The 19,805-nt window shown below is 45.9% G+C and overlaps 1 protein-coding gene across 3 annotated transcripts in view; it reads left to right on the top strand.

Moving 5' to 3' along the window:
• The window catches only part of CAB39L (calcium binding protein 39 like), a 162,765-nt gene that overhangs the window by 64,995 nt on the left and 77,965 nt on the right, over window positions 1-19,805 (top strand). For all 3 annotated transcript variants that reach the window (XM_077484243.1, XM_077484244.1, XM_077484245.1), the window contains exon 4: window positions 5,172-5,290. In XM_077484243.1, coding sequence (XP_077340369.1) covers window positions 5,172-5,290 — 119 coding nt within the window. The remainder of the gene's footprint in view (window positions 1-5,171; window positions 5,291-19,805) is intronic.

Below are 19,805 nucleotides of genomic sequence, written 5' to 3'. Positions count from 1 at the left end.
GTCAAGCGATGCGGGGGAACAAAGCCCCGCTCGTCTCCCCCCTCCTCTCTGCAGTGCCGGCATTGTCCCTGTGGGCGCCTGACTGTGGCTTCACAGCCAGGCACACACTGCACATGTGCAAGCTGCACTGTGACTGGCCAGGCAATCATCTGGGACCTGTGACGTGTACCAGATGATTGCCGAGAGTGAGGGGGGAGAGGTGATCTCCCTTCCAGCGCTGCAGATCCCTGGGAGGAAGTGGGAGCTGGAACCCTCTAAAATTAGGGTTTCCGCTCCCCCCCCCAAAATGACATGCCAAATGTGGCATGCCAGGGGGTCACCTTCCCTTAAAGCAGAAGTTCCATTTTTGGGTGGAACGCCACTTTAATCACTTCCTGCCCACGATATAGCCGAAAGACGACTCCAGTGTGGGCTTAGTTTGTCAGGAGATCGTACATGAATGTCCTCCCATGATCAAGCTGCCTGCAAGCCCCCTGCAGTTCGCGCGCGGCACACTCTGATTACCAAGTCCTTTGGACTCAGCTGATCACAGATTGGGGTAAAGTGCCCATCACTACGGCCCTTTACCACGTGATCAGCTGTGTCCAATGACAGCTGATCACAGGATGTAAACACAAGCCAGTTATCAGGACCTCCATCATCAGTGCTGCCTACCAGTGCGCATTTGTCATTCAAAGTGTGACAGCGCTGAAAGCTGAAAATTGGCCTGGGCAGGAAGGGGGTAAAAGTGCCCAGTAGACAAGTGGTTAAACACCTCTGCCGCATGTTTGAAACACATCGAAACACATAATAATGTTAAAAGCTGCTTTAAAGTTCAAGGCCTGTGTGAACTTGGCCTAAGCAAAAACTAAGTGCAGACGCGCACTCATCATTAAGTGCTGATGCACATATTTAATGGAAGGTCGTAGATCTTCTTTAATTTGTGTCATTTATTTCTGTCTGGTGTTCAGCTTTAAGGTAGACTATTTTACACCCTGAAATCCTGTAAAGTGAACTATAGAAAAGATATTACTTGGCAATAATCAAAGTCAAAATGAGGTGGTGCTTTACTGCACCGTTATTTTTTATTCTTTGTGACAGTTGCTTTCAGGGTGATGTAATAGCCCCACACTGATCTGTAACTATTGCTGAATATAAAATGAACAGCTGTCATAATCCTACCCATCTGCTCATTTGCATTTCTTTAAAATTCAGGTAGGTGTGATTGTGACTATCTTTTTTTTCCTTTTTTTTTTTTTTCTTTTTCTTTTTTATGTTTAATTTTAATTCGATACGTGGTTCCAATGGAAGCAGTTCACCCAGCACAAGTTTTATAGATTTCAGAAATTGAATGCCTTTCATACTTCTGTTGTGAATATTGTAAATGACAAATGGACTGAGCCAGGTGGAAATTGTCAGGTGAAAGGTTGACGACATCCAATTAGAAACTTTATGTATCCAGGGAGCCATGGGTGCTGCAGCTGCCAGAATACAATATCAAGCAGTGGAGCTTTTTCCATTTAGGTTGTCTAGTGTGAATGGGGAAGGCAATGGATTGCTCCTTTTCAACCTACAAGGCTGAATGTGAGAAATCTAGCCATGTATGGCTAGCCTAAGTAAAAGTTCACTGTGTAATGAAAATATGCTTGGTTACTCTAGTAAATCTGCCACACTGAGTTATTATTACCAACAACATTCCTGAAAGTGTAAAGAGGATCTTGATGGCATTAGAAACTAGAAAGTTTGTAGTCTCAAATTGCTAAAGATCGTCTGTATCCCACTTGGGGTTTACTCTGTTACATTAGGGGAATTAAAGTGGAGCTTCACCCAAAAGGGGGAAGTTCCACTTTAAGGACTTGTCCCCCGCTGCTCTTGAAGAATTGGCACTTTTGAGGAGCGGGTACACGATTTTTAAAGGTACTTGCTTCCGCTCGGACCGCCTAGGCGATCAGAGCGGAAGTTCTCCTCCCCCCGCAGTCTTCTGGGACACGTGACAGGTTCCAGAAGACTGCATCCACAATGCGCAGTGCTGCTCGCGCATGTGCAGTAGGCACCTGGATATGAAGTCTTAAGGTGTCGCAGCCGGGTGCCCATAGTGAAGATGCCACCGCCAAGGAAAAAAGACAGCGGGTGAAACTGACTGGGCTGAGCACACTGCTGGATCATGGGACAGATGAGTGGCTGGTTTTTAAAAGTCAGCAGCTACAGTTTTTGTAGCTGCTGAGTTTTATTTTTTTCACAGGAGACTGAAACTCTTTTAAGCTGCTTTCACACTGCAGCCGCCCGATCATTAACAGTAAAGCGCCGCTCTTTTTAGCGACACTTTACTGCTGTTATAGCAGTGCTTTAAGGGCTGCTATTCGGGCGGTAGTGGGGCACTTTTAACCCCCAAGAAGGGGTTAAAATTGGTTTAAAAGCACCTGTGTTGTAGCGCTTCTGAATCGGTTTTCAGCTGCTTGGGAAGCGCCTGCCCATTTATTCCAATGGGCAGGGGCGGTCTCGGAGCGGTATTTATACCGCTCCTAAATTGCCCCAAAGATGCTGCTTGCAGGACTTTTTCTAACGTCCTGCAAACGCACTGCCCCAGTGTGAAAGCACTCGGGCTTTCACACTGGGGTGGCAGTGGAGGCAGTTTTCAGGTGCTTCACAGGTGCTATTTCTATCACTAAAACGCCTGAAAATTGCCCCAGTGTGAAAGGGGTCTTAAGGAGTTAGCAAATGTTAGAATCCATGTTTGACTGAGCAGTCTTTGACCTTTTGCAGTATATTGAAAGACTGTCATTTCTATTTAATGCTGAGCAATACTCTGCAATACTTGCCTCTCCTTCAAAGGTCAGATGACCCTCACTGGCGCCGGCATCTTCTACTCGGTTTTTCCTGGGTACCAAAAAAATGGGTATTATGTGTTTTTTTTTTGTTTTGTTTTTTGTGAGCTAAAATTCATAAGTGTATTTTTTCCTGAAAACTTGAATTTGATAAACTTCTGCGGAATTGCATCATAAGTGCCCTTAGGGAAACCAGGAAGTGGACACAAAAAGGTGAGTAAATTTACTTAAAGTGGAGTTCCACCCATTTTTGTATTTATTAAAAGTCAGCAGCTACAAAAGGTGTAGTTGCTGATTTTTAGTAAACACACACTTCCCTGTCCCACGGTCCAGCGATGCGGCCGCCTGAATCCTTGCTCATCTCCCTTTCCTCTCCCCAGCGCAGGTATCACTAATGTGGGCACCAGCTGTGACAGCTTGCGACTTCACAGGCAGGTGCTCACTGTAAATGCGCGAGTCGCGCTGCGCATCCTGAGTGGCCGGGCAATCTTCTGGGACCTGCGAAGATTGCTGGGAGGGAGGGAAAGAGGAGGAGTTGCCTAGGCAGCCCGGAGTGGAAGCGGGAGCTGGGCACCTGTGAAAACTATGTACACGCCCCCCCCCCTTAAATGGGGTTCATTAGTGCTTAAAGCGGAAGTTCCACTTTTGGGTGAAACTCCGCCTTAAATCAAAAGTGGTTGTAAAGCCACTTTGTTACGATCACAAAATCCCCTCTGTTAAATAATGGTATGTGCCCCACTGTATGGGTTTTTAAAAAAAATGCAGATTTCTACCTTATTTCAGAGCACCTCCCGGCGCTCACATGACTGCTCTAATCTCTCTCCTCTCCCTGCCTGACGGCTACAGTGGGAGGAGCTGAGCACTCCCGCTGACATCAGTCGGGAGGAGGAGAGAGGCGGGCAGTCACAGGAGCATCGGGATGCACTCTGAAATCAGGATATTTTTTATAAAACACATACAGTGTAGGGTCGCCACATCATCCCTTTAATCCAGGACACATTCATTACACAGGTTATAAAGCTGATTTAATGCAGATAAGGCACCAAGTGAGTTTAATTACCACCTTAATCAGCCACAGAACCTGTTTAATGTGTGTCCTGGATTAAAGGGATGATGTGGTAACCCTAATACAGTGGGACCCCAACGTTCTTTAACAGAGGGGAATATATGATCATGACACAGTTATAATAACAGCAGGAAGGGAATGGGGGGGGAGCAGAGCTGCACAGACACACCTGATGGGCGGCGGGGGGGGGGGGGGGGACAGCAGAAGAGAGCTGCGGATGACAAAGGCACGTAAACTGGCCACGGTGTCAGGGCTTAGCAGCCATGATTTAACCATGGTCCACTTACAGGGGGGAGGGCAGAATCAGCCGGGTATTTTAGATTATACAGGGGGCCAAATTACACAGCACAAGTACTGTGCTGTTATTCATGCTTTAAGGGAACGGGATACATTTTTCTTTAGGATTACAAACACTTGAAGTAAAAAAAAAAAAGTGTTTTAGCAAAAGAAGGAATGTCTGCTTTAATGCCTTTTTCTGCATGGTTTAGTTTGTAATTATTGGGAGTTTCTGTCCAAAGGCGTTGTTTACCTGTGTTTGAAACCCATCAAAAGAGCAGATTCCCATTTACCTCATTGCTACAATATGGACGGCAATTCTGAGGCTGCTTTTGACCTGCTTTACAGGTATTTTCTCTTAATGCAAGTAAGTGTTATTGGGGATGTATTGGATTGCAGGTATAGCAGGTCAAATGCAGCCTTTTATTACATTCAAATGCATGCTTTCCAGCTGCACTGTGTTCAAATGTAAAAGCCTTTGTTTGGTAATACCCGTATCTGCATGCTCTAAGGTACTCGGTGATTGGAAAACTATATTGAACAATGTCACACTAGTAAAAATAAAACATTTTTGTTACGAGACAGGTTCAAGAGATTCAACGACTGTAGAGAAGTCGGTGTAATTTAAAATGGAACCTGGATAGTGGTGAATAGACTGAATTCTCAACACTAAACTTTTCATGCTGGGTGAGAGTACTTTTTAACGGTACTGCAAAAATAAGATAGTTAGTCAGATTCTGGCTATTCGATCCAGATACAGTATTAAATGTAATATATTTTGGTTGCTTGTAACAACACCTCCACCCTACACTTCCTGCAGGCTTTTATACAAAGCCTAAGCAACGCACTTTACAATCTTCTTCTTTAGATACAAGAACGTTGTAGCATGAAAGTCCGTCTGCCTGAATATTAATTAAATAGAAAAAGTTCTTGTTGAAACATATTATACAGAGATTATCTAATAAGATTGTAATGTGTGTGACCATCTTTAAATTATATCTGTAATTTGAAAATATGTCTTTCAGGGTAAGAAGGATGTGTCCCAGATTTTCAACAATATCTTGAGAAGACAGATTGGCACTCGTTGCCCAACTGTGGAATATATCAGTTCCCACCAACATATACTCTTTATACTACTTAAAGGGTAAGTGTAAAGCAAATTTAATTTAGATGAGTTTGCCTGACTTACAATGCGTCTGACCTTACAATACAGCATGTTGTCATCTAATACCTTTGCCAAGAAGTGCTCTCTTTGTCAGTTCTTCCGGATTTGTGAAGCTCTCGAATTTGTGAAGCTCTTCATATTGAACAAAAATGCTAAAATGTTTGCTTCTTTAAGAACTGTGAGGTGTTGTAACTGAATGTGAATCAGGTACTGATTCAGAACAAGGCCGGATCTAGCATGTCTGATGTGGGCGTGCAGTAGAAAACAGGGGCGGACTGACCATTCAGCAACTCGGGCACTACCCGATGGCCCCGGGACACTAGGGTGCCCCATCAGGGTTGCCAGCCTCAGTAAAACCAGGGACAGTATGTAAAAATCCTCTCCAGTACCTTCTCAGCCAATAGAAACATTTCTGTGTATACTATGTGTACATGTATGTGTATACTGTGTGATTGTATACTGTGTGTGTGTGTGTGTGTGTGTGTGTGTGTGTGTGTTTTTGTATACTGTGTGGCCCCATAATCTCTTATTGCCTGGGGGCCCCATAATCTCCTATTGCCCGGGGGCCCCATGAGTTGTCAGTCCGCAACTGGTAGAAAATGTCAGGGTGACAAATGATGGGAGGCCAGCAGAGGGGTCAGTAGGGCAGAGGTAGGGTCAACAGTTTGTAGGGCAATGTACAGAGGCCATTAGTTTGTAGGGCGAAGAACAGCTGTCAGCAGGGTTGAGGACAGGGGTAAGTAGTAAGTGAGGCAGAGTTCAGAGGTCAGTAGTAGGTGAGGGAGAGTTCAGAGATGAGTAGTAACTGAGGCAGAGTTCAGGGATCAGTAGTAAGTAACACAGAGGACAGATTTTGCCTAAAAATGGGAGGAGCTTAAAGGGGGATGATTAAATGCTCCTAATTACTATGTCACAAGTGACAATCTTGCAGATATGCATAAACGTTAGAATGAATGATCCATCAATCATCTTCAATACAACCAGCCTGTTGGATTTTTTTTTTCATGTAATCATTGTGCTCTACCAGCAATGAAGGCTTCCTGCCAGCAGAACACCGTAACGCTGCAGGAGGGAATCTCCCATCAACACTGATTGTGATGGAGTAGAACAATTTTTTTCTCTTCACCTGTGGTGGGTGGGCTGCTTTAGGATTGCAAAATGGTAATTGTTCAGATGTTTGTTTTAATTTCTTACCTGGAATAGAAAAATTGTCAATGTATTGTTTACAGTGCACAACACCTTTAGGCCTCATTCACACTAGAAAGCTAAAAACTGTTGTAGAAATTAGACAAAAAAACGCTAATGTTTTTTGCGGCATTTGACAGTGTTAACCTAGTGTGTAAGATACGTTTAGTAGCTGCAGAATTAGAGCGGGGCCGCTAGCGTCCTTAACAACGAATAAGTCATCATAGCGAAGAACAGAGGCCACACATAGAGAAAAGTGTAAAACTGCCAAACAATTTATTTAAAACAATAGACAGATACTTACCGAGGAAAAAGAAAATACAGAATGTCACAGTATGTATTGATGCTTCTTCTGTCTGGCTCCTGTTCACCTGGTGATGCGGTTTGATGGCAAAACATGTTGGGCAAGGCTTAACTTGTGACATCAGTGCTTTCTCCAGGACTTTACTATTTTACTGATCTTTGGAATCACTGGAACAGGACGTTGGTGTTGCCTGTTATTGCCATTAATGGATGTCTGGAGGTCTGTTAATTATATGCCTGGCAAATCTCTGTGGTGGGGATTTTTCATATTTAGTAAGAGGGCCAACCTTATTTGTGGTGAAGGGCACAAGTGTCTTGATCGTCTCTTCAAGATACATTGAAAGAGTGGATAGTTGAATGTTTTCACTTGTTTCTGGACTTAAATCGGAGTTCTCCCCCCCAATTAAAAAAACGTAAAAGTCAGCAGCTATACATACTGCAGCTGCTAGCTTTTAATATTAGGACACTTACCTGTCCTGGAATCCGGCAAACAGCCAATGTTTACATCGGCTCTCAGGTGCTGCCACCACCATTCGTTGTAAGGGAAACTGGCAGTGAAGCCTTTTGGTGAGATCTCTCAGAAGTGGGGACAAATGTGGCACCTGGGGGGGGGGGGGGCGAGGCAGAGAAGTGGAGCTTCCACTTTTGGGTGGAATTCCGCTTTAAGTTTTTAGAAGATTTGTACATCACAATTTTTTTTTTTTTTTCACTTGATGTTTGTGGACTTTTATTTGTGTTGATGCGCACTCATTGTATGTTCATATATAGATTCTGACATCCAATATTCCAATGTTAAGTCGGTGCTGCTCAATGTACACTTTTGAACTATATATATATATATATATATATATATATATATATTATATATAATATAATAAAAGAGCAGAGGAGGGATTGCTGCACAAACAAAAGTAAATTTTATTGATAAAATTTACATCACATCAGGTATAATTCAGGTTGCATCTTCATCCGTATAGGAGTAGATGCAACGGATGAAGATGCAACCTGAATACCTGAATTATACCTGATGTGATGTAAATTTTATCAATAAATTGACTTTTGTTTGTGCAGCAATCCCTCCTCTGCTTTTTTATATTGAGTCTTTGGGACAGACTCGATTGCTGGCACACCTGTTTCACTGACCGTGTGTGCATCTCACCTACTATATATATAAAAATATTTTGGACATAATGTTAATTGAAAAGTAAAAACTTCAATAGATACAAACATATGTGGGTTCATTGATACTAAGAAAGATTTTGTTTTTAATCAAAGTTTTTCAGATATCATGTAATAAATTTATTTTTCTATTTATATATTGATATATTGCCCCCATGTGTGTATACAAGGGGAGAATAAAATTGTCATGGTTCTTCTCTCTCCGTATTCCTGCAAATAAATGAGACCCTCACGGCACAATCATTAGACCTCTTTTGTTTCGTCCCTCGCCTTGCTACATGTGTTTCTAATGTAATTTCATTCAATTCATAATAGCCTTAATTGATATAGATAAACAGTTTACACTATGAGCATGCGAAATAAGAACCAAAACAAAGGGAGAGAAGAGAAAAGGAACATGTCCAATGCACAAGTATCGCAAAAGTGTGCAAAATTATCCAAATTAAATTCTTTGAACAACATGTGCATTGAATATAATGCTACGATATGCATCACCAATAATATATTGAATAAATATGCTTATCTGGTCACACTAAATTAAATCAACAATAGACCAGAAAGCAAGAGTAAATATAGAAACAAAAACAACTGGTGAATCCGCTCTTCTGTATCATCCCCCACACAAGAGTACATACCCTGAGTGTTCCAATCTCTGCGTGGAGAGACAAATCAAAACGCTATTCGTTATAATGGGAAACATCCCGTTCATGATTCATTCCTCCCAGCTTTCTGGTATGAAAAAAGAAAATCCAGTAGACCTCTCTTCTGCATAAGATTCTGAACTTATCCCCTCCCCTGACTGGCATGAGTATTTTCTCAACTGCCTGAATGGCCAAGCTAGAAACTTATTAAAGATATGGGGACAACACAAACATCCATTCTGCCCACACCTAAATGTGCCTTTAAATTGTAACCAGTGTGAATATGGTCGCTTACTAGTATAAAGCCTTGGTGACAGGGTTCCCCCAAGAGTGGGAGCTCTACGTGATACAGTTTTGACTCCTTGGGCAAGAATCTCAACATTGGATCATTGAATAGTTCCGGCAGCTGTTTCAAAATAATAATCCTGATTTTATTAATTCCGTGCTAAACGGTGGATTCCTCTCAAAGTGTGTTTATGGTGGCTGGAATTAGCTCGTAAGAGCGCATTACCAGCATTGGGTTTCCTGAAGAGACTAGTGACTACCCTTCTTCCATCTCCCTTTAAAAGAGAGTTCAAGTCATAATTTTTTTTTACATTATTCTTCTCATTATTTTACATTACTCTTCCTCTCCATGGCGCCTGCCTTCATTTCCCTTGGCACCCGTACTCGCTAGTGCTCCTGGGAGATGGCTGTCATCATTTCCCAGGAGTCACTGGGCAGCGCCGAGGGCTTCGTTTGTTACCATCACAAGGGGACGGGCACTTCCGATGTAAAAGAGGGTGTCTGCACGATGGGGACTATCACATGCAAATATGCGGGACCTCTCCCACCATCCCATGTAAAGGTTGGCAAGGGAAGGGGAAAACTTGGCTCCCATAGAGGCCCCGCATCTCTACAGGTAGTAGTCCCCATCAAACATGAAAAAATTATGTGTAAGAAGGTATTCCAAGCTGAGGAGAATAAACTCTTGATGGACCAGCGAGTAGCCACTATATCTTGAAAGAAAGACACCACCTTCAAGCCCAATGAATGAGGAATACATGAGTATAGGCTGGTGACATGGCATGTGACCCAGCTTAACCCATTTTCCCACGTAAAATTTTTAAACTTCGTAAGCAGCTGTTAGGTGTTCCTCAAATAACCAGGAAGACCAATTACTATAGGCTGTAGCTCATGGTCAATCCACTGATCTAATCGTTCATTTAATGAACCTATACCATCCACAATCGGTCTACCTGTTAAAGGGTTACTTTTTTTATGGACCTTATGTAAAAAGTGAAAAATGGGTATGATGGGGTGCTCTGGTATAAACGTACTTCTTTCTTTGTTAGAAAAAATGCCTACTGAGACTCCCCTGTCTAGTAATGACGACAATTCTTTCTTGAAGGCCTGTGTGTGGTCACCTCTGAGATGCATATAAATTGCAGAGTCAGAAAGCTGGCGTATTGTTTCATTTCTATATGCCTCAGCATCCATGACCACCACCAGTCCTCCCTTATTTCTGAGGACTATACTGTTGTCATCTTTCAGATCCTTTAAAGCCTTTTTTTCATCAACAATGAGATTATCATGCATGCAATTAATCACAGATTTTCTGACTAAATTGGTCAAATCTCCTTCCACCAACTTTTGAAAGATATCCATATCCTTGAAACGTGAGCCTAAGGCCGCGTACACACGCGGGGACTGTTCGCTCAACTTTGTTTGTCAAACAGTTTCAGCGGACAGTCCGCTCAAACTTAGCATGGACGGACTTGCCCACACACGATGAACGAACAGTCCGCTGAAACCGTGCGCGATGACGTGAACGGCACGTACGACGGGACTAGAAAACGACGTCCTATACACTGCAATGCAACCTTCGGCGTGTAAATCCTTTCTGAGCATGCGCGGAACTTAGTTTGACGAACAAGCCTACACACGAGGGGACTGTTCGCTGAAACAAAGTTTCAGCGGACAGTTTTTCGGAAATTCCGAAAAACTTTGTTCAGCAGACTGTTCGCTGAAACTGTCCGCTGAAAGCCCACACACGAGCGGACTGTCCGCTGAAACACTGTTCAGCGGACAAAGTTGAGCGAACAGTCCCCGCGTGTGTACGCGGCCTAATGGGTAGAAATCTGAATTGTAAAGGTATGCCGACAAACGACAGTCCCTGCTCATCGTGACAAGGATTGGACTTAATAGCTAAGTCTAGTAAATCTTCTAATGCACATATTTCAGAAAATAAGTGGGGAGAGGAGGAGGGAGATGGGGAGGACTCGCCCACCACCGATTCACCACATAGAGATACTGAAGTATCATTACGTTCTCCAAAATAATGTCTTAAAGTCTGAGAGCGAACTAGTCTGTTGACATCCAAAATAGTACAGAAAAGATTAAAATTTCTGGATGTAAGCTTATAGGGAGATGGAAGCAGGGTAGTCACTAGTCTCTTCAGGAAACTTACGAGTCAATTCTAGCCACCCTAAACACACTTTGAGAGGAATCCCTGTGGGTCAGTTTTCAAGACTCAAGTGGATCTGTAGTGAGAGTATTGGCTACACATGGGAGTCAGAAATCATGCTGTTACGATTTAAAGATAGAGGTTACTCTAAATCTATCTTAAATAGAGCTATTAACATCGCTGACGACACTCCACGAGAGAATTTTACAGGAAAACAAAGCCAAGAAAATGAAAGACAAGAACAGGGGTATGACTAAGTCTAAGCACAATTCTTTCTCTTTAATGCCTGTTTTTTCTACATAAATATATATATATATATATATATATATATAATTATATATATTATAATATAATTTCATTGTTGGTTGTCTTAAGATCTAGCTATGAGTAAACACCTGTAATTACGGTGTGAAACGCGTCAGTTCATTTTATCCTTTGCTGTATGGACTGATCCCATTAAAATTTATATCTGATACCATTAAAATTTATATTTCATTGGAGTGCGGCCATCCAGATCTTTGTTATTTCCTTTGCATGTTGAAATAAAACTGTTGAACCCATGCAACTTTGTTCCAAAGGAACTCCTGTTCTGTCAGTTTTGCCATTCTGTTAGTAAACAAGTTCCTACCTGACCCTCCCCCAGAGGCAGTGGGGATATACTGTGTGTATATATACAATGCCTTGAAAAAGTATTCATACTCCTTCAAATTTTCCACATATTATGTTGCAACCAAAAAAAACGCAAATGAATTTTATTGGGATTTTATGTGATAGACCAACACAAAGTTGCATATAATTGTGAAGTGGAAGGAAAATGATCAATGGTTTTCAAAAATGTATTACAAATAAATATGTGAAAAGTGTGGCATGCATTTGTATTCGGCTTTCTTTACTCTGATACCCCTAACTAAAATCTAGTGGAGCCAATTGCCTTCAAAAGTCACCTAATTAGTAAGTAGGGTCCACCTGTGTGTAATTTAATCTCAGTTTAAATACAACTGTTCTGCGAAGCCCTCAAAGGTTTGTTAGAAAGCCTTACTGAAGGGGCGTGGCTTGGAGCTCGGAGCGGATGGCAGCAGGCTTGAGGAGCTCCGTTATACCCTCAGCCCTGACAGCGCAATATCCACCATAACCACCGGAGATCATGAGCAGATCCACCCGCCACAATTCTGGAAGCCGCTCCCGTCGTTCCACGCCGATACCGGGCACCAGGAGCATCCCGGACATCTTTAAAACACAGCCCCGCCGCAGCAAGGCCCTATCCAAGATGGTGCTGCCTCGTGGTGAAGACGAGTTCAGCGAGGACTCCCAATCCGCATATGAGGAGGAGGTAAGGGATGCACAGACGGATCACCCTCTCACCCTCACAGACATGATGAAGATAGCCGCAGATATTAAGGGCACCTTTTCATCCGCCATCACGGAGTTGAAGGCAGACGTTTTGTCTATTTCTGAAAAGCTAGAGAGAGTGGAGAGGGCTGGCACTCACCGAGACACAGCTATAGCACGCCTGGACAAAATCACCGACTCACACACGGCCCATCTCATTGCAATGAACAGACAGTTGGAGGATTTGGACAATAGGGGGAGAAGGAACAACATTAGGGTGAGAGGCATCCCGGAGTCGGTTGAAGCCAGCAACATTCCTTCTGCCCTCCAATATGTGTTTAATGAGCTACTGGAACGCCAAACCGACACTCCAATTGACTTTGTGCGGGCTCACAGAGCCCTGAGAGCCAGGCCTGCTGAGGCGGCCCCCCCACGGGATGTGGTCTGTTGCCTCTCGGACTTTAAATTGAAAGAGGACATTATGGCGAAAGCAAGGCGCAATGCCCACATCACATTTAATGACACTGAAATCTCCATTTTCCAGGATCTCTCCCCCATTACTTTGAGCAATAGGCGTGCGTTGCGCCCCCTGCTGGAGGCCTTACGGAGACAGAACATCCCCTATAAGTGGAAATTTCCCTTTGCTTTGAATGTGACTTACTCGGGCAGACAATTGTACTTACGCACCCCTGATGAGCTACCAGGTTTTTGCCGGGACATTCAATTGCCCTTGGTTGAGCTGCCTGACTGGTACAGGGAATTTCACTACGCGCCTGCCTCTCAAGCCTCTCAGGGATCCCCCCATTCTACTCCCTCGAAACCTCCGCACAAAAGGGGAAAGTTCCTGAAACAACCTATTCCAGGCTCCAGCGCTACCCCACGACGCTCCTCCGCGCCTAGAGCCCTGCAGATGAACCCGGACCCAGAATGAGGTTCGTTCGGCTATGGATGCTCCGCCCGAATTTTAGTATGTATAGGATCGACTAAGACCAGACGAGCGCCTCTTCGGATTCAAGTTTTTCGTTTTAACGTTCGCTGACGCTGCTTACCTTCCTGGTTTCTGGCATCTTTTCTCTTCGTTCGTAGGATTGGTTCGTTTTGTTTTTCGGCTTACTCACCTACAGGAGAACGGTTGCTGGTCGTACAGGGGCACACCGTCCGGATGCACGAAAGGCTCAAACCGACTTATTTTTCTTTTTGCACTATGTAACTTTGCAAAGTAGCTCTGAGTGGTCAGGCCTTCCAAACGCATTCCTCCAACATACACTGGAGATGGACTTGTCACCTGCACAAACGCGGCCTTTGACTTGCCACTACCTGACTCCTACATACCGAGCTTGGAGACATGTCGTACTGTTATGTTTTTACGGATGGACGTCGAGACCCGCAGCAGCGGTCAGCTGAACTGACTATTTCAGGTGCCACATGCTGGCGTTACACTGGTTTATTCCCGCTACCGGGAACTACGGTTATGGTGATATTTACATGTAGCATTTTGGTTAGTTTTAGCATGTTAAACATAGGGCTGGGGGGGCGCGGAGAGCAGCAGATACTTTGGAACAGACCACTTATCCCGGATTATCTGGGATCTGGACTGTTGACGTAGTTCTGGGTGTTACTCCCACTACCCCCACAAGGGACACCGTGGGTTGGCCCCGTGATTGACTTTCCTAGCTAGCTAGGGTTGTCGTCCGGTGGGTCATTTCACGGCCCCACTTCTTAGAAATCACCTCTGGGGACTGCTCTCTAGAGGCTAATTACCAGTTCTCCTGTCCCACTTCCTTGGTGTCGGTTAGTGGGCTCCTTCTTCTCTTTTCCGCTACTTCCCCTCCCCTCTCACCTTTTACTCTATCCACTTTCCTTCCTCCTCTTCCCTCCTCTCTTTCCTGCCCCCCCCCCCCCCTCTGCTCCCCCTACCTCCTGTGGCTTCCTCCTTGCTCCCCTCATCCACTTCCCTTCTCTGATTCTCATTTTCTCTCTCCTTCACTCGACTCCCCTCCTGCTACACGATGATTTACTCTGCTCTGGGGGGGAATCCTACCGTAATTTCGCACAACGTGCGTGGTCTCAATACTCCACAAAAACGGTCACAACTATTGCGCCACTTGGGGAAGGGGAAACCGTCCTTTGTGTTTTTACAGGAAACACATTTCAGGGCTAGTGAGATCCCTAAACTGACAAACCAATGCTTTCCCAAAGCTTTTCATGCAGCTAGCCCTGATTCGAAAACTAAAGGGGTCTCGATCCTGGTGGGCCGGGACTCTGGCTTCGAGCTCACTCAGCAAATGGCAGATCCTGAGGGGCGGTTCCTCTTCCTCAAGGGGAAGGTGGGGGAGCTCCCTGTCACGCTGGCGAATGTCTATTTCCCAAATGTAGCACATGTGAGTTTTTGTCAGAAGTTGAGTGATGAGCTTTCTGGGTTTGCTACGGGGTGCATAATCCTGGGGGGGGATTTCAACATCTCGTTGGACCCCCTTTTGGATACTTCAGACGGCAAGTCTGCGATTTCATATCGCAAACTTAAAAAGATAAGATCCTTGCTGCATTCTATGGCACTGATGGACTCATGGCGGGTCAAGTACCCCCAGGGTAGGGATTTCACTTATTTTTCAGCTATACACAACAAGTACACCCGCATAGACTTTTTATTTCTGACACAAAGGGACCTACCCACTATATTAGACGCACGCATTGGGACGAGATCGGTGTCTGATCACGCGCCAATCTCCCTGACCTTAACACTACAGCCGACCCGCCGACAGACGAGTAACTGGCGACTTAACCCTGCATTGTTGACGGATCCCACGACCTTGGAACAGATAAGGGAGACCATACAACACTATTTCAGTGAAAATACGACTGCTGATGTTTCCCATATGACTGTTTGGGAGGCACACAAATGTGTCCTTAGGGGCAGACTGATGGGCTTGGCGGCACAGAGGAAGAGGGTAGCGGAACAGGACTTAAAGGATGCTTTTGCAAGAGTGAGGGTTTTGGAAGCACAACACAAGAGATCAGTGGCAGTGTTACTGGCTGATGACCTCTTGCTGGCACGCAGGACTCTCCAGGAGAAGTTAGACCTACAGGCCAAGCGGATCGTGTTCTTCCGTCGGGGCTTTTTCTACGAACACGGCAACAAAAGTGGCACATTTTTGGCACGAGCTCTGAGGGGGGTGCGGGCCTCACATACCATCACCCAGATCAGGAACCGCGAGAACCGACTGGTTCAAGACACGGACAGTATTGCGGCGGGATTTCACGGGTTTTACTCGAAGCTGTATAACATTCCCCCCCCGCATAAACCAGCCCGGGTCGAGGGATCGAGATGCGAGATCATAGAACAGTACCTTCAACGCAGTGGCATGCCAGGTCTCTCGGCAGAGGATGCCGGGGAACTGGACAGGCCTATTACAGCCTCGGAGCTCACGCAGGCTATTCAATCATTGAAAACCGGGAAGAGCCCAGGCCCGGACGGCTTTTCAGCCATTTACTATAAGACCTTTGCACACCTTTTGGTGACACCCTTATTGAAGGCCCTGAATTCCCTTCCCGAGCTCCGGGAGGTTCCACCGACCTTTAACTTGGCACACATTACGGTGCTCCCCAAGCCGGGGAAAGACCCTAGTGCCTGCTCAAGCTACCGGCCAATTTCGCTGCTCAACTTGGACATAAAGCTACTGTCAAAAATTCTAGCTACCAGGCTGAATGCATTCTTGCCCGAACTGATTGGTCCGGAGCAGGCAGGCTTTATGCCCGGGAGAGAGGCTCGGGACAATGTCATCAAGGTGGTGGATCTCTTGCATTGTATGAGGGGGAGCGCTGTCGAGGGCCTTCTCCTGTCCACGGACGCGGAGAAGGCCTTCGACAGAGTGGCGTGGGACTTCATGTTCGCGGTTTGCAGGCGGGTGGGTTTTCAGACACGACTGTTGGCTTGGCTCTCGGCGCTGTACCACCGCCCGACGGCTCGTTTAAAAATAAATGGGGCTCTTTCTGAACCTGTAAGCATACGCAACGGTACACGCCAGGGCTGCCCGTTATCGGCAATATTATTTATCCTTGTACTCGAACCATGCATCCGCATGATCAATGCAAACCCATCAATTAGTGGCCTCGGGCAGGGACTCACGCATTTCAAGCTAGCCGCCTACGCGGATGACCTTCTATTCTTGCTATCACAGCCTCACATCTCGATCCCTAATTTACTAACTGAATTTGAGATCTTTGGATACCTTTCAAACTTTAAAATTAACTGCGAGAAATCGGAGGCGCTGAACATATCCCTGGGTCCTGCGTGCCTGCGGACTGCCAAGTCTAATTGTCCCTTTAAGTGGGTAGATCACAAACTCAAATATTTGGGGATTTGGCTCACGCCCAACTCAGACAGTCTTTATGCACAAAACTTCCAACCCTTTCTGAACGACCTGCGTGAGGACCTACGGGCATGGCACACTCACCCGTTGTCTTGGTTCGGGAGGGCGGCTGCCATTAAGATGACAATATTGCCGAGGGTACTATATCTTTTTCACACACTTCCCATTAAGTTACCTAGACGGTTCTTTATTCACCTGCAAGCATTAGTGAGAAGTTTTATATGGGCCAACAAGAAACCCCGAATTAATTTCTCTACCTTGACTTTGCCGAAGGTAAAAGGGGGTATCAATCTACCAAACTTCAGATTCTACTACTATGCGACACACCTGGTTCGCATATTGGACTGGAACTGCCATGCCACGACTAAAGACTGGGTGAGATTGGAAGCTGGCCTGTCAGATACGCCACTGAGGTTCCTGCCGTGGGTAGTGAAGGAGGCTAGACCGGCCATGCTTGTAACACACCCTCTGATAGGGCCAACTCTGGAAGTTTTTGGGGAAGCATCACGTCGGTGTGGACTGGCGTCTACGCCGGGTCCCTTGACACCCTTAGCTCACAATTCTTCATTTGCGTCTGGCCACTCTACGGTGTCTTTCCCACATAGGGCTGATGGGACACCCACGACTGTGACACACTGCTTGGAGAGGAACAAACTTAAGACCTTTCAAGCCCTGGCGCAGGACTTGCAGGCAAAACACTTCACTTACTGGCAGTACAGACAGCTACATGACTATATTCACTGCGCGACCAACAGATCGCACGTTCTGAGAGAACAAACGTGGTTCGAACAATTGTGCATCACGGGTGAACCAGTGAGAAGGGCGACATCCCTGATCTACAATTGGCTACAGACCTCCAGGACTGACCGCTCGACCAGACATAAACTGGACTGGGAGAGGTTCTTTTCCAAGACCTTTACGGACGAGCAATGGAACAATGCATGCATATTGGCACACAAATGCTCTATAAGCACTAGCACACAAGAAACAGCGTATAAAGTCCTGACGAATTGGTACTTTACACCAGTTAGACTTACCGTATATACTCGAGTATAGGCCGACCCGAATATAAGCCGAGGTCCCCAATTTACCCCCAAAAAACTGGAAAAAATTATTGACTCGTGTATAAGCCGAGGGTGAGACATGCCTGTCCATCCCTGTGTGTCGTCCATCCCTGTGTGTGTCCATGCATCCGTGTGTGTGTGTGTCCATGCATCCGTGTGTGTGTGTGTGTGTGTCCATGCATCCGTGTGTGTGTGTGTGTGTCCATGCATCCGTGTGTGTGTGTGTCCATCCATCCCTGTGTGTGTGCATGCATCCGTGTGTGTGTGTGTGTGTGTCCATGCATCCGTGTGTGTCCATCCATCCCTGTGTGTGCATGCATCCGTGTGTGTGTGTGTGTGTGTGTGTCCGTGCAGCCTACCTGTGTCCAGCCTGCCTGTGTCCGTCCAGCCTGTGTCCGTCCAGCCTGTGTCCGTCCCGGCCTGCGTCCCGTCCCGGCCTGCGTCCCGTCCCGGCCTGCGTCCCGTCCCGGCCTGCGTCCCGTCCCGGCCTGCGTCCCGGCCTGCGTCCCGGCCCGTCCCGCAGCTCTTCGTCGGTGGCCATTCTAGGATTCAAAAGCCGCGCCTCCGTCGGTGATAGGCGGAACACTCAATTTCCCACTGACTGCTGGGAAATTGAGTGTTCCGCCTATCGGATGTCCGTGATAGGCGGAACACTCAATTTCCCAGCAGTCAGTGGTCCGCCTATCATGGACGTCCGCTCATCCTCATACTACGGACGAGGATGAGAGGACGTCCGTGATAGGCGGAACACAGACTGCTGGGAAATTCAGTGTTCCGCCTATCACAGGCGAAGGCGGAGACGGAGGCGCGGCCTTTGAATCCTAGAATGGCCGCTGTCTGTCTGCTCGACACGCTGATCGGGCAGACAGACAGCGATGACTCGAGTATAAGCCGAGGGGGGCACTTTCAGCCTCAAAAAAGAGGCTGAAAATCTCGGCTTATACTCGAGTATATACGGTAATAAATGGTTCCCAGGCACGTCAGAATCTTGCTGGAGATGTGGAGGTGATGGCGGTGATATGTTACATATTTGGTGGAGCTGCCCGAGCCTTAAAGGGTTCTGGGACGGGATCTGCTCGCAGATTCGCGCCATCACAGAGACGGGCATTGACCTTACACCTGAATGCTGCTTACTCCACATCTCCAGCTACTCGTTAAGCAAATACAAAAAAGCAGTGGTGCGCCACTTGCTGAACACCGCTAAGGCGATCATTCCCAGACATTGGAAGTCCACGCGCCCTCCCTCTTTGAGGGAGTGGCTGTCAGAGGTGGACTCCCTGTATAAAATGGAAGAAACGGTGGCGATGGCTGCCGAACGGACTGACAAATTTCACAGACTGTGGAGACCTTGGTTTACCTTCAAATACTCTGACGCTTTTGCGAAACTTCAAAATGGTTGAATCCCTAAATAGCTATGTACATGTCTGTTTAGTAGTAAGATGGTCTCATGTGAATTAAGCTAAGCCCTACATTTCAGTTCTCAACGAATTCACATCTTGAATTGGGGTTATGTGCCGGTTATAATGTAACATCTATGTTGCCGTTCTGAAGCCAGCTAGTGTACTCAAGACAAGTTATTGACAGGTTCTCGCTTTTTCTGTTCCGCACCTCCCCCAATGCGGGGTGCTCACCACCTTTCCTTTTACCCCCAACCCTTCTTTCTTTTCTCCCCTTTCTTTATAGACACTTAAAATTCACCCCCACCATTTGCAAGTATCTGAATATATGGACCATCGGGGGTTTATGGTCGATTATCTCATCAGATTCCGCATTTACAGAGGTCCTGATTTATGTTGGGAGGGGGTCCCCCCCTTTTTCGGGCCTCCCCTCCATGCTGCTTAAAGTTACCGAAATATAAGGTACTCTGTAACGGTATCTAGGACTGAACGATATGATATGCTGTGCATTGTGGGTTTGATCCCACGACTGTTCCTTAGTTTTTATTGTACTATATTGTGATGTCAAATGCTTCAATAA

This window comes from Lithobates pipiens, unplaced genomic scaffold (assembly GCF_037356315.1).
Source record: "Lithobates pipiens isolate NorthernLeopardFrog02 unplaced genomic scaffold, aLitPip1_a1.2 Scaffold_16, whole genome shotgun sequence".
NCBI classification, from domain to species: Eukaryota; Metazoa; Chordata; class Amphibia; order Anura; family Ranidae; genus Lithobates; species Lithobates pipiens.
Note: the sequence above shows the minus strand (reverse complement) of the source record. Positions and strands in the feature narration are given on the sequence as shown.